Consider the following 12,060-nt stretch of genomic DNA (forward strand, 5'->3'; position numbering starts at 1 on the left):
GCTTGTCCACCTTGTTAGAGATAGCTCTCTCTATAACGATGGATTGTAGGACAGGTCTATATTGGCTTGCACCACAGTGCCAACATGTCACCCTTGCGTCCTTCTCTTTAGCTCACAGGAGACATTGGGCCTAGCACCTGTTAGGCTGTGTTACATATTGAATGTGATTTGGCATTGTTTTGCTAAAAGATGCAAGTTTTTCCTAAAAAACTTGCCATTCACCAGCATTTTACACAAGCTGTTGGGTGACTGAGTTTCCTCACAGATGTACAAATTAAAGAGAAAATGATGAACAATGAGTCTTTAAACATTGTTACAATTTCCACTTTAGCTCAATGGTAAAAGTTTTTTTTTCCCTTGTGATTTTATTGACATTAGATGATAAATTAAAGCCCTGATTTGGATTCCTTTTATCGTGTTTGTGGTGACTTTTTGCAGTGTACACTTGTTAATTCCTCTTCAGAGACCCCCCTTTTCAACCAGACCGCTCTGCCAGCAGTCCAACATCCATCTAGCCACAGGCTGGTGAGACAAAGCTGTCTCTGTCTCTGTCTCACAGAGGAATCCCCTCAGTGTTTCACATCTGAGCGTCAACCTGGAACCTCTCCCTTTTTTTTATTAAGCTGTTATTACATGCCATGATTCTCTTTCTGTCCCTATTTCTCTTTCTCTCACCTCTCTTTCCACCCCTCCCATCCTCTCAGATGGTTGGTGTTATAAATAGTGGACTGAGGAATGTAAGTTAGGAGAGTTTTGGGCTTTTCAGAGCTTTTGATTTCTCAGTGGTTCTAAGTTTTATATGTTGTTCAAATGTTTAACCATGCACAGGTATGTAAAAACTGACTGAACAAAACAGGAAAATGGAGCAGTTGAGATCTGTGTTGGTATTGATTTTGCTGTAGTTTTAGTGTTGTATCCTTTTGTCAGAGAAATGGACGGAGAGCAGCAGTCCGTGCAGAAAGAATGTGTCTGGTGCAGGACAAAAGCAGGTCGGGAATGATAATGCTGGTCCGAGGGAGCTGGGCTTATCCCAGCCGGTAGAATGGATTTCCTGTCTGCAGCCACCCTTTAGTCACATCCAACACACACACACACACACACACACACACACACACACACACACACACACACACACACACACACACACACACACACACACACACACACACACACACACACAAAGGTCATGACAGAAAGTGTGAGCTCCATTTGATTGTATTACTAACTGACTTTAGGGTGTTGTTATAAACATAACTTAAGCTACTTTGTAGTGCACTACATTATAAGGAAGCACACTACAAAACTAAAGTAGAAATCATTGACTATACTGGGTTCATATTTCAAGAAAGCCCATGAGTCAGAATTAGTCACTCTGACTTGTTTTTTTCTGGAACAAAACTTTTTACTTTGCCCCGACCAACATAATGTTAAGGTAAGTTAAAGTAAGGTAAGTTTGTTTAAAGAAACATGGTGGAAACCCTATTTCTTTAATTATTTTTCAAGTTCATATTAGTTGTCAGCATGCCAGGAGATTTAAAAAACAATAATGTTACGGTTTAGCCCTGTGATTGACTGTTGACCAGTCCAGGGTGTACCCCGCCTGTCGCTCTAATGCCGCGGCCACACCAAACGCGAACACGCGAATTTACTCGCGCGAATGGCCTGTCACGCGCCGCGTGAACGCCCGAGTCTCGCCGCTGGACTTTTTTGACAAGCTGAGGCGCGAACACGCGAATGCGCGGTACTGCGCATGCGGAGTAGAGAGCTCGTTCATTTAAAGACCGAAAGTCCAAAAGAGCATCTGAAAAACAATGAGCTGTGGTTTCCAAAGCATGACAGGAGAGTGTGTGAAAGCTTTGGAGATCACAATTAATGCCTGCTGCCTCTCCCTGGTAATCCATCAGCCCTGCTTGGCTGTTCCCTGCGATCTCATCCCCGATCCCCCGAACCTCCGACACCCCCGTACCCCCGACCACCCGACCCATGTTCCCGGAGGTCTCCCTGGGGATAATGAAGGGGTGGAGGAAAGAGAGGAGCACAGAGAACTTTCATCTTTTCCCTGGCTCTGCCCCTGCCCCACTCTTTCCTCCTCTCTATCAGGCTTAAAACTCCGCTGAGGAAAACACAGTCGGACTCAGTGATAGCCCGTACAGGCAGATCCAGCTGGGAACGAATGTTTTCAGAACTTACATTCAAAACCTGTCTCCTCAGAGACTTTCAACCAAGCCTGATCCTTTTTTCCCGGTCTCTGTAGAGTACACACGTCGTATCGTATAACTCTGGATGATGACACACCGCACAGATTGTTTTCTCCTCCTTCCTCCGGCGGAGTTGGAGCCGGAGCAGGCGGCAGTTGCCCCCCAACGTCGTCAAAACAATGACGTTGTGGGGGAATATTTTGAACTCGAGCGAATTCGCGTCTACCGCCCAAACGCGTGAACGCTCCAAACGCGCCGCGCCAAACGCGCGAATCGCGCCGCCCGAGGCGAATCGGCGGCTAAATGCGTCTTTGCATTGACTTTGTATGTAATCGCGCCGCAAATTCGCGTTTGGTGTGGCCGCACCATAAGACAGCTGGGATAGGCTCCAGCCACCCGCGACCCTGCACAGGATAAGCGGTTTCAGAAAATGAATGAATAATGTTACGGTGTTGTGTGTCATGCGTTAATAAGCACTGCAGTTCATTTAATAGAGGGATGCACTCTTTGATTTGACTGCAAACTGAAAAATATCTGCAACCCAACTTCTGTCAATCAGAAATTCAACCAAACATCTTGTTATTGCTAACATTAAAGTCACTTACTTTTCTGGCCGAATCCCAGAGAGATGTACCTTAAAATTTTAGCTTGTATCTGTCGTTACATATCCCACATGTTTCTCTGCTTTTGCTTGCTGTTACAGTAAAATCTTTAAGGGGACTTTGCCCGATTTATGTTGTCTCTTTGTCCTGTCAGTAACTGAAGCTTATGAAAACAATGCAGATGAACTGGTGACGTCCTTTGCTCTCCACTGAGTAATTGCATTTGATTATATTAAGATAATATAAAAACTTTAACATTAAAACAAAACAGTCTATTCAACATTTCAAGTCAGGGTACTCCGCTCATCCACTGAGTGTTAAAAGAGCAAATTCTCGAGTCCAAGTTGTCTCACAAGACTTTAAAAACCAACAGTGTTGCTGCGTACTATCGAAGCATCAGTGAGTTTGCATAGACTTGTTTACATATCAGGTTTATTTATCTATATAAAGGTAAAGTAATGCATAACTTGGCGCAATCCCTGATGTAAAACTTTACCCATCCAGACAGTATTACTGATCAGAAATCTTAGCTTCTCATGCTTTGTTTTACTTTTGAGAATAGTCCTCGGAAAGCTTAAACTTTGTGAGAAACATGTTTTTTTTTTTCAAGCTCATGATCACTAATGTAATTTTGACAATTAATAAACAGAAATCTGCATGACAGGATCAGTCTATCAACTTGAGATAAATAGTGAAAGTTAGCTTAGTAGTCATGTTGCATTATATAAATAATCTCCTCCAACTATCATAAACTGAAGCAAAGGTGTCAACGATGTTTACTCTTTCTTCTGGCAGGAGGACAGGGCATGAGGACATAAATTGGGCATGAACATTGAGCAACAAACATAGAGGAAGCACGGAGCGAGGGAGGATTGGTGATACATTCCCCAGTAAGCTCACAGTGTTCTGGACATTGATGGTTTTATACCTCTGACTGAACACTCACAGAATGAGCAGCACGTTTGCAGACATACAGAGTTTCTGTTTTGTATTACCATGGAAACTGTTAAACATTTCAATCTGTTAGGCATGAGTGAACTAAACTATGACTCATTTTAACCCCTCCCTAAACACCAGTGCACCCTTTCAGCATGGATTCCCCAACCACATGTACAAAAACCCCCTCATCACACACACAAACACAGAAATCCTGAATCATCAATGCTGCAAACTTTCTAACATGCCAGGTTTTTGGGAGTTGAGTTTATTAACTTTTGCTTTTTGAAAGCATCTAAATTCAAAAATTGTATTGGATATAAGGCAAAGAAACTCCACATGTATGACTCTGCTCTTTGCTAAAAATCATGATGAAGGAGATACAGAGAGTAACTGCTGGCTGGGATACACAAGGATATATGATCCACATGATGGATTCGGCCCATTAATGCGAGGCGTATAACTTCCATACTGACAGTGATATCCTGAGGACGTGTGCCAGAATTAGCCCAGGAATCCCAACAGACAGGTAATTTAGCTGTCTCATCTCAGAGGCTAAAATGAGACTCTGACCCATAGCTCACTGACAGAAAATGAAACAGATCTAATGACAGTGCAGGAGTTAAGTAATTTTATTCACATGGGTGTCATCTGATGTCATGTCTGGATGCATTTTTTACTTCCAATCTGTGGACCAGCTGAAGACAGATGGAAGTGTAATGAAATCTTGTGTTCCCTTATTGTTATTGTTAGTAATTGTTGCTAAGAAAGCTGACACCCAAGGTTTCAAACAAGGGGACTAGTATACCTGTGGTTTACATGTGGATAGAGGATGTACTCCTCTAAAAGGTTTATGTTAGATCTCTGCTCTATTCCTGAACTTTCCTCGGTGATGATGGTTCGTTATGTTGCCAGAGACATTTTAAAGGGGACACATGATGCTTGTTTCTCCTTTTCACTATGTCAGACTAGGATGCCTGTAACGCATTTCTGCCCTCAGTACAAGTCATTTAGTTCCTTCATTGCCCCAAAATAGCGTTCTCAATATCCTCAGTTTAGGCCATTCTGAAGATCTCATTGAAACACTCTGTTTCGAGAATGACCTCCAGTAACCTCGCAACGTCACAGCCCTTTGTGCTCTGATTGGTCAGTTCTATCAGAGGGACGGAGGGGGTAGAGCCAGGGGGCGGTTTTTGCAGCATGGCAGTATTTACAAAATCGCCACATTGAATGGAGCAGACCGAGCGAGTTTGCTGTTTGCCAAAACTTCACCGTAAGGCATTGATAGCACTAATAAAATGGCAGAGTGTAGGATACGTCCTTTTGTATTGGACCCCGAGTCAGACCCGGACGGTTCTGCAGCTCAGGAGGAAGAAAATCCACCTCGACACAGATCATCTCAGGACGCTTCAGTGTGGTGAGTCAAACCAGTACTGTAACATGTATAGTTTATATGTGGAAATATAGGCAGACTTCACCAATAAACTATTTCTATAATAGGGCTCCATCCTGCTCCTTCACTTTTCTCTGTCTGTTTTATCCATCATGCTGAAAGTGTAGTCTAAAGATCGCCTGTACCGTCAGTTCGTCACTTTGTTATTACCACAGCATTATTGTGGTCCAGGTTCACAGTGCATGTCAGAACAAGCATGCAAATATCACAGTCTCACAAGTGTTACGACGTCTGCTAAAACTACAGTGTTTTAACTGCTAATTCCCCATGTAAAGCCGAGCTGCTCAGCAGAGCAGAGTCCCTGCATCTAGCACTCAGTCAAGTTAGCCAGAGCTAGTAGGGAGCTGCATTTATTCTCGGCTCTTAGTGGGTGTATCTCTCGGTGGCGGTTGTGTGACTAACTGACATCACAGAGGAGGAGCTGCTTTATCAGATTACTCCAATAAAAAGAAAGGATCCTCGTGTCATCATGAAGGTCGAAATCTCGCGGCCAACTGGCAATGACCGATTTTCAGAGGCATCAAATCTCGTTCTAGGATATCAGAAAAAATACAATAATCTCATTTTTTGAAAATTCAGGGGGTGAAAGGTCTTGTTTTCAAATTTATTATATTACATGTAAGTATTAAATCAGGGATCAGCATATGTCCTCTTTGAAAAGTGGTAATAAAGCTGTTGTGTTAGGGTCCGGGTTTTTCTACACTAACATACATATTCAGTGTCAGATCTTTTGGAACAGATGCCCTTTAGAGGTAACCAAAGTCCAACACTAATGTAGAAGCTGTATTGCAGACTCTTGTCCCAGGTGTGTCTCTGTCCACTTGTCCCCCCAGGGCTGCTTCACCTCCTGTTTCCCCTGCCTTTACCTCATTGCGCCTTCTCCACATTCAAACCAGATGAGCCAGTCCCACAAGATACCACGCTTCCCACCCACATCTGACAAGCATCCCCTCAATCCCACCCACGCTCTTACTCTGATGTCACCCACTGCTGTGCAACAGGCGTCACAGCTCAGCGGCAGTGGCCTGTGTGCAGGGGATGAGTACAAGTGGACAAGACTTTAGTGTAACTGACCCCTGTAGCTGCCTGTTTGCTTGAGTGTGTGTTTGTGTGTGTTTGTCATGTTAACAAGTGGTTTCAGGTTTCCACCTGGCTGCACAGTGACAGAGAGAAGCCACTCCCCTTGCAGAAAGAAACCCAGCTCTTCACTTTTACTGGGCCACCTTTCCAACACTGGATTGATTAGCAGTTTCTGAAGAAACCTAGTCAAGACTTTGTATTTTGACTTTTTTATTTTATTATTTCTTGATTTTTTATAGACCTCTTTGGTGCAGCTGCAGGAGAGTTCCAGATGACCGTTTGTTTTGACTTTGGCTTGTAAAGTGATCTTTTAATTAATCCTTGGGTCCAAGGTGTGTATTTTTATTTTTCCTTGCTGCAATGGAGTCTCTTGGCCCAGGGGCTCCCCTCCTGAAGGAGAGTGGGATGACTGCACCTGATCCCCGGAAAGGAGGCTAAGATATATGACAAAAGTAAAGCCTGCAGACACCCGCTGCAGCTCAAGTTAAGGATTGAAAACTGAGGCTGATATGCTAAATACCAGCTGTCTGGAACGTGAGGGGAACATCTTGCGCTGGAATGGTGTGGCTAACTCCTAACAACGCTGTGAGAGGTGGGAGGAGAGGCTGGCTCTCAGACGGAGGGTGGGACTCTGGGACCATGGAGCTTCATTCACTCTGCTGAACACACACACATACACACACACACACACACATGCTGTACAGGACTGTTCTCAGGCTGAGAAGAAAGAGGGGAGCAGAGGAGAGGACAGCACGCTCTCTGAGTAAGTTATATGCAGTTATGTTCTCAGTCTCTGATCGTTTTGCAGGAAGTGTTTGGCTTTATTTGCTAATCTGGCAACAACATGGAGATTGTGCAAGTATTTCGTGCCATTACAAAGTACAGCATTTCCTTTTTTTCTTCCCACTGCTGCTTTTATTGAATTGAGCCTTCTTTTCTCCAACTCAGCCATACACTCTTTTCTGCTGATGTGAACCACATGTCACACACGCATGCACGCACACACACATACACATACAGAAACACTGCAGAGATCCAGCTCTCCTCCTTGGGGCTTCTCCTCTGCATACTCAAAAAATAAAACAAAAGGAGCAGGGAAAGCAGGGCGGATGATGAAGGAAAACTGAAGTAGGACAGTGAGAGAAGGATTCTGATACACTGCTCAAAAGAATGACTCCTCTCTGCTACTAATTCTTTAATTTATTCTTTTTAATCCTGTTTATTCCCTCATGTGATCCACTGTGTATTCTCAGTGATCTGCTCCTTTCCTTCTCACTAGTTCTTGCTTTCTCATGCCTCTATGTGCTCCCACTGGTTTCATTTTGACCCTGCCTTCCATCCCGCTTTCTAGCGCTCTCTCATCCTGCTGATCTCATTGTTGTCTCAGGTGGTGACAGGCAAGAAAAAGAGACACTGAGCGAAGCAAAAGAGGGACAGAGGGGCACATCACGCCCTGAAGAGGAGGGAGGTTTCAGATCCAAGGTTTAGTTCCCAGACAGAAGACAAGCTGACCCAGGCCTTAGATCCCAGGACCAACCTCCAGGATGTCCCGGAGGAGGTCTACAGGGGACCTGGTGCCAAAGGACATCACTGAGATTTTAGCTCGGGAGGCAAGGGTTCAGCAGAAGAAGTCAGGGAGCTCCTTTGGACACGCCTTCAGCTGGTTTAAGGGAAGCAGAAAGAAGAAGAGTATTGGAAATGGGCTGAACCGGGCTGTTATTGGGGTAACAGATGCCAAACTGGGACTTCAGGACAATGAACCTGCAAAAGGTAAGTGCTTACATACTTTGTGTTGAACTCTGGGCTTTAAAGTTGGATAAAAAGGTTTCCTGTCAACAAGACCCAAAGCTGTTCACTGGAGCTTTACAGCTGAGTAAAAGAAGTCAGTAGGAGTAGATTGATGTCTGTTGGGAAAACTTAGATGTGTAGTTTGTTTTTAGCGGAGGTGTAATCTTTACTTTTCATATGAAGGTATTACCTAAAGGAGATGGCTGTCAGCTTAGCCTCTTTGTTGAGAAACTGTCTGGTGATGAACCAGCATGAAGACCAGGCTGGAGATGAGGTTAAATCTGACACTTTATCTAAGTTTAAGAGCATGCTCTGTTCAAAAAGTCTCAGAGCTTTGCAGTTAGAAAAAAACACTTGGTTATTCAGTATTCTCAGCATACTGATCAGCTGATTTGGGCCAACAGTACTTAATTTGGCTTAATTTGTACACAGTATGCTTGTGATTTTTTACATTTTTGCATCACAGAGAGAGTGTTAACAAATAAATGTTCAACATTCTCTGACTGACACGTTAGCTGTTAAGTTTATTACCTCAGCTCAGTCTACCCCTTCGGTCGCAACACACTTTATTTTATAAAGTAAACGTATCTCACAGACCATGGGTTGTATCCATAGACTGTTTGATATATGGACCCAGTCTCTGTGACATCACCTGTTTGTTCTGGTTATGGACTTTTAAAGCCTGCTATTGACAGGAGCCATGTTGGAAATGCTGAACTCAGTTTAACCTCTTTTGAGTTTGGATGAGGTAAAGAGACAGGCCTTTTGCCTTTGCAGACAGCCACATTTTGCCCGTCAAACAGTCAAGTTAGCCCTCCCCTTGAATGGGCAAAACTGGTAAGTTTGATAACTTCAAAAATAATGAGTTTTAAAGAAAACATTCCCTATAGAGTGTGGGCTGATTACTGTTGATGTGACTATACTGACCATAGAAGTTTTTTCGACCGGGCTGTAAACATGTTTATTTTAAAATGGGCTTTTTGACTTGGTGTGTGTGGTTTCCAGCACTCTTGGAGCCAGTGCGATGAACTGCACTTTTTAGCTCTTCTTTAAAGGCTTCATTATTTTAGTCCATAGGCTGCTGCTCGGTTCCAATTGGTACCATTAAATACCAATTGCCAGGGCATCAGTACTGCATCGCTTCAAATGTGAAAGGTACCCATCTCTAGTGCTGTTAATATCAGTCATATTTTTACTTTAGTTTTATTTTGTTTCTTTGTTAAAGGAATAATGTCATGCTGACATTAGTGTTTGGGTCTGACTTTATTTAAAGTAGCTGAATTATGTGGTAGAGCTGATCCAGTCTGTTGCAGTTTATTGCCTTGCTTCTGTGCCTGTTCTCTGGTGAGTTTCTCAAAGCAGAGTAGCTGTGATGTGTGTACAATTTACAGTTACACCATACAACCTTTAAGGTAGGGTCTGGAGGAATTTATGTTACTTGTTCGTAAGCACAACATTCAAAATGGGCTCCTTCTCCTTGGATCAGTGCCAGCAGCAGCGCAAACCCACTGCCTCTGATCGTAGCTACGCCAACACAGCAGCCACCTGTAGCATTGCATTTCTATACAAGTGAGGCCCGAGAGCTGTGTACCTGACTTGGCATGATAGTACAGGCTAATCAAGGGTATTTGACACAGACCAACTTGCGTAGCTCTTTTGTCCTGTGCTGCTCCCCAAGTGCCCAAAAGTGAGTGAAAGTCGAGCCAAGCGTCACCCTGGTTTAGTATAAAAGCTTTATCTTAAGCTTTGGTTGTGTTTTAATCCCTCCGTGCTATGTCTACCACTGTAGCTACTCTGATTAGCTTCCATTCGTCAGCAACACACAAAGTTATTTGTGCACTGGGCGTTCTGTGATCGACTGAGGTAACCATATTAACTCTCCGCCCAGAAACAACCAAAACATCAACATACAGGCTGAGGAGGGGGTTGAGGCATAAACAGACACCGACACACATGTATAGAAGCCCACAGGAGGTGATTATTTCAGTAAAAGTTGACTTTTTTATTTTATTTTTTTGGAAAATTCTACAGACTGAACCTTTAAACAAACCTTTACACTTAATTAATTTAAAATTGTCTGCCATGGAAACGTTATGTTTTGTATGAAAAAAATACAATTGCAAAAGTGCAAGAGATCATCTGTGATCTCAAATCTGCATAATCTGTATGTTTACAGTAAGTCAGATGGTCACAGGTATGTGTCATCTGAAAGTTTTTTATTTTATTATTTTGCACAAAGTATCTGTACAAATTCAACACCAACAATTTCTGTGAAACTTGTCTTCATCTTTCAGTTTGTTATTTGGTTGTAAAGCCCAAAAGTTACTGCTGTACTCTCTCAAACTTCTTATAAACTTCTTTTGTTTGCAACAGCACACAGCTGTTTCTAGGAAAAACAAAAGTTGGGCAAGTTCTCTAACACTAAGCAATAAACACACAAAGTTAAAAACAGCCGGTGAACACTTAGGAAGCTTCAAATAGTTTTGTTTATAAATAGTTTTTGAAAGGCAAAAAGATTTAATGAGGAAAGAGGAACCCAGAAATCAGGTGCTTGCTGGCATCCTGAAACCTACTTTAAACCAGGAAGAGGATTTAGTTCTTAAATACTTTCACCAGAGTCATTATTTCTCTGTCAACACTTTTCTCTTAGAACAATTCAGTGACAGAGATCCTGAGTGTGGACACTGTACAAAAATTGATATTTCTCTTTAAGTTTTAGTTTTGTTGAAGATTTTAGTTTTAAAAACATGGTTTGTTTGTTTGGCATCGCAGCCTGAGATCATTCTGTTCTTCTACCTCATGATCACATCAAGTAGTAATCACGATGTCGTGGGGAAATGTTTTGTCTTTTGGACTAAGATGGAGAGGTGACACTGATTTATCATCAGGACATCAGTCTGAACATTTGAACTCAGTGAAAGTGAAACACACTGTCTCACACACACACACACACACACACACACACACACACACACACACACACAGACCGTCACAGAGGTCTAATCCCTCTTTCTGTTTACTGATGCATTTGCTGGGTCGGCAGTTCAGAGATTACCCTCAGTCCCCATTTCCTGTTTTTGTTCCACCTCTAAAGCCGTCTCTCTCTTCTGTCAGTGTGTGTGTGTGTGTGTGTGTGTGTGTGTGTGTGTGTGTGTGTGTGTGTGTGTGTGTGTGTGTGTGTGTGTGTGTGTGTGTGTGTGTGTGTGTGTGTGTGTGTGTGTGTGTGTGTGTAGGTGAGATTGAGTGTGTGAGTGTGTTACTGTAGTAACTATTGAACAACTGAAGAAATTCAGATAGGCAGAACTTTTTTGCTTTTGTGTGGTTTCATGCTCGTTCCGCCTAAAAGGGACTTCCATGATCTCTTATTATTCCTCACATCGTGGTTTTTTGGGATCCTCTGAGATCCATGAATTCTGGGAGGCTAACAGTCAATGGAGTCGGTTAATCCATTGAAAAATCAGATTATCTTGTGAGGCTAATTTGTCCCAGAGGAGCATGTGGTCAAAGGCAGATGGTAAGAATGTGTGCAAACCACGTTATTTTGGCATTTTGTCTTGGTGGTTGTTAAATTTTAAGACTAAGGAGGATCAATGTGTCTTGAAACAGACCCTAAATAGCCATAAACTTGCAGCCCAGTGAGGAGATTAAACATGATCTTGAAAAACCCTTACTTTGGTTTATCTGCATGTTCATAATCCACAATCTTTGATAAGATTATCACTTTTCTTGGGAGAACACAAATCCATTTACAGTATGTACGGCACTTAGGTCAGAATAGTTTAGCTTTCAGAAGCACTGCTAAACTTTCTTGAAAAAAAAAGTATTTCTTGGATTTATTTTGCAGTAATGGCAGACCTGAGTTGTCAAAAGGACAAAGGAGAAGGAAGCTTTGCGGGGGTCCCAATCATGAAGTTACCTCAGTAGAAGGAGGAACCAACATGATTGGATAGGACATGACTGTGCATTTTATTTCAAGTACAACCAATGGCTCCATCTACTCAAC

The 12,060-nt window shown here is 42.7% G+C and overlaps 1 protein-coding gene across 4 annotated transcripts in view; it reads left to right on the plus strand.

Moving 5' to 3' along the window:
- Window positions 1–6,898: 6,898 nt before the first annotated feature.
- Window positions 6,899–12,060, plus strand: part of nhsl3 (NHS like 3) — a 56,185-nt gene continuing 51,023 nt past the window's right edge. For all 4 annotated transcript variants that reach the window (XM_074686631.1, XM_074686634.1, XM_074686632.1 and 1 more), the window contains exons 1-2: window positions 6,899–7,032; window positions 7,657–8,039. In XM_074686631.1, coding sequence (XP_074542732.1) covers window positions 7,814–8,039 — 226 coding nt within the window. In that variant the 5' untranslated portion in view covers window positions 6,899–7,032; window positions 7,657–7,813. The remainder of the gene's footprint in view (window positions 7,033–7,656; window positions 8,040–12,060) is intronic.

This window comes from Halichoeres trimaculatus, unplaced genomic scaffold (assembly GCF_033239565.1).
Source record: "Halichoeres trimaculatus isolate MK-OKI-2021-1 unplaced genomic scaffold, fHalTri1.1 fHalTri1_scaffold_14, whole genome shotgun sequence".
Taxonomy (NCBI): Eukaryota; Metazoa; Chordata; class Actinopteri; order Labriformes; family Labridae; genus Halichoeres; species Halichoeres trimaculatus.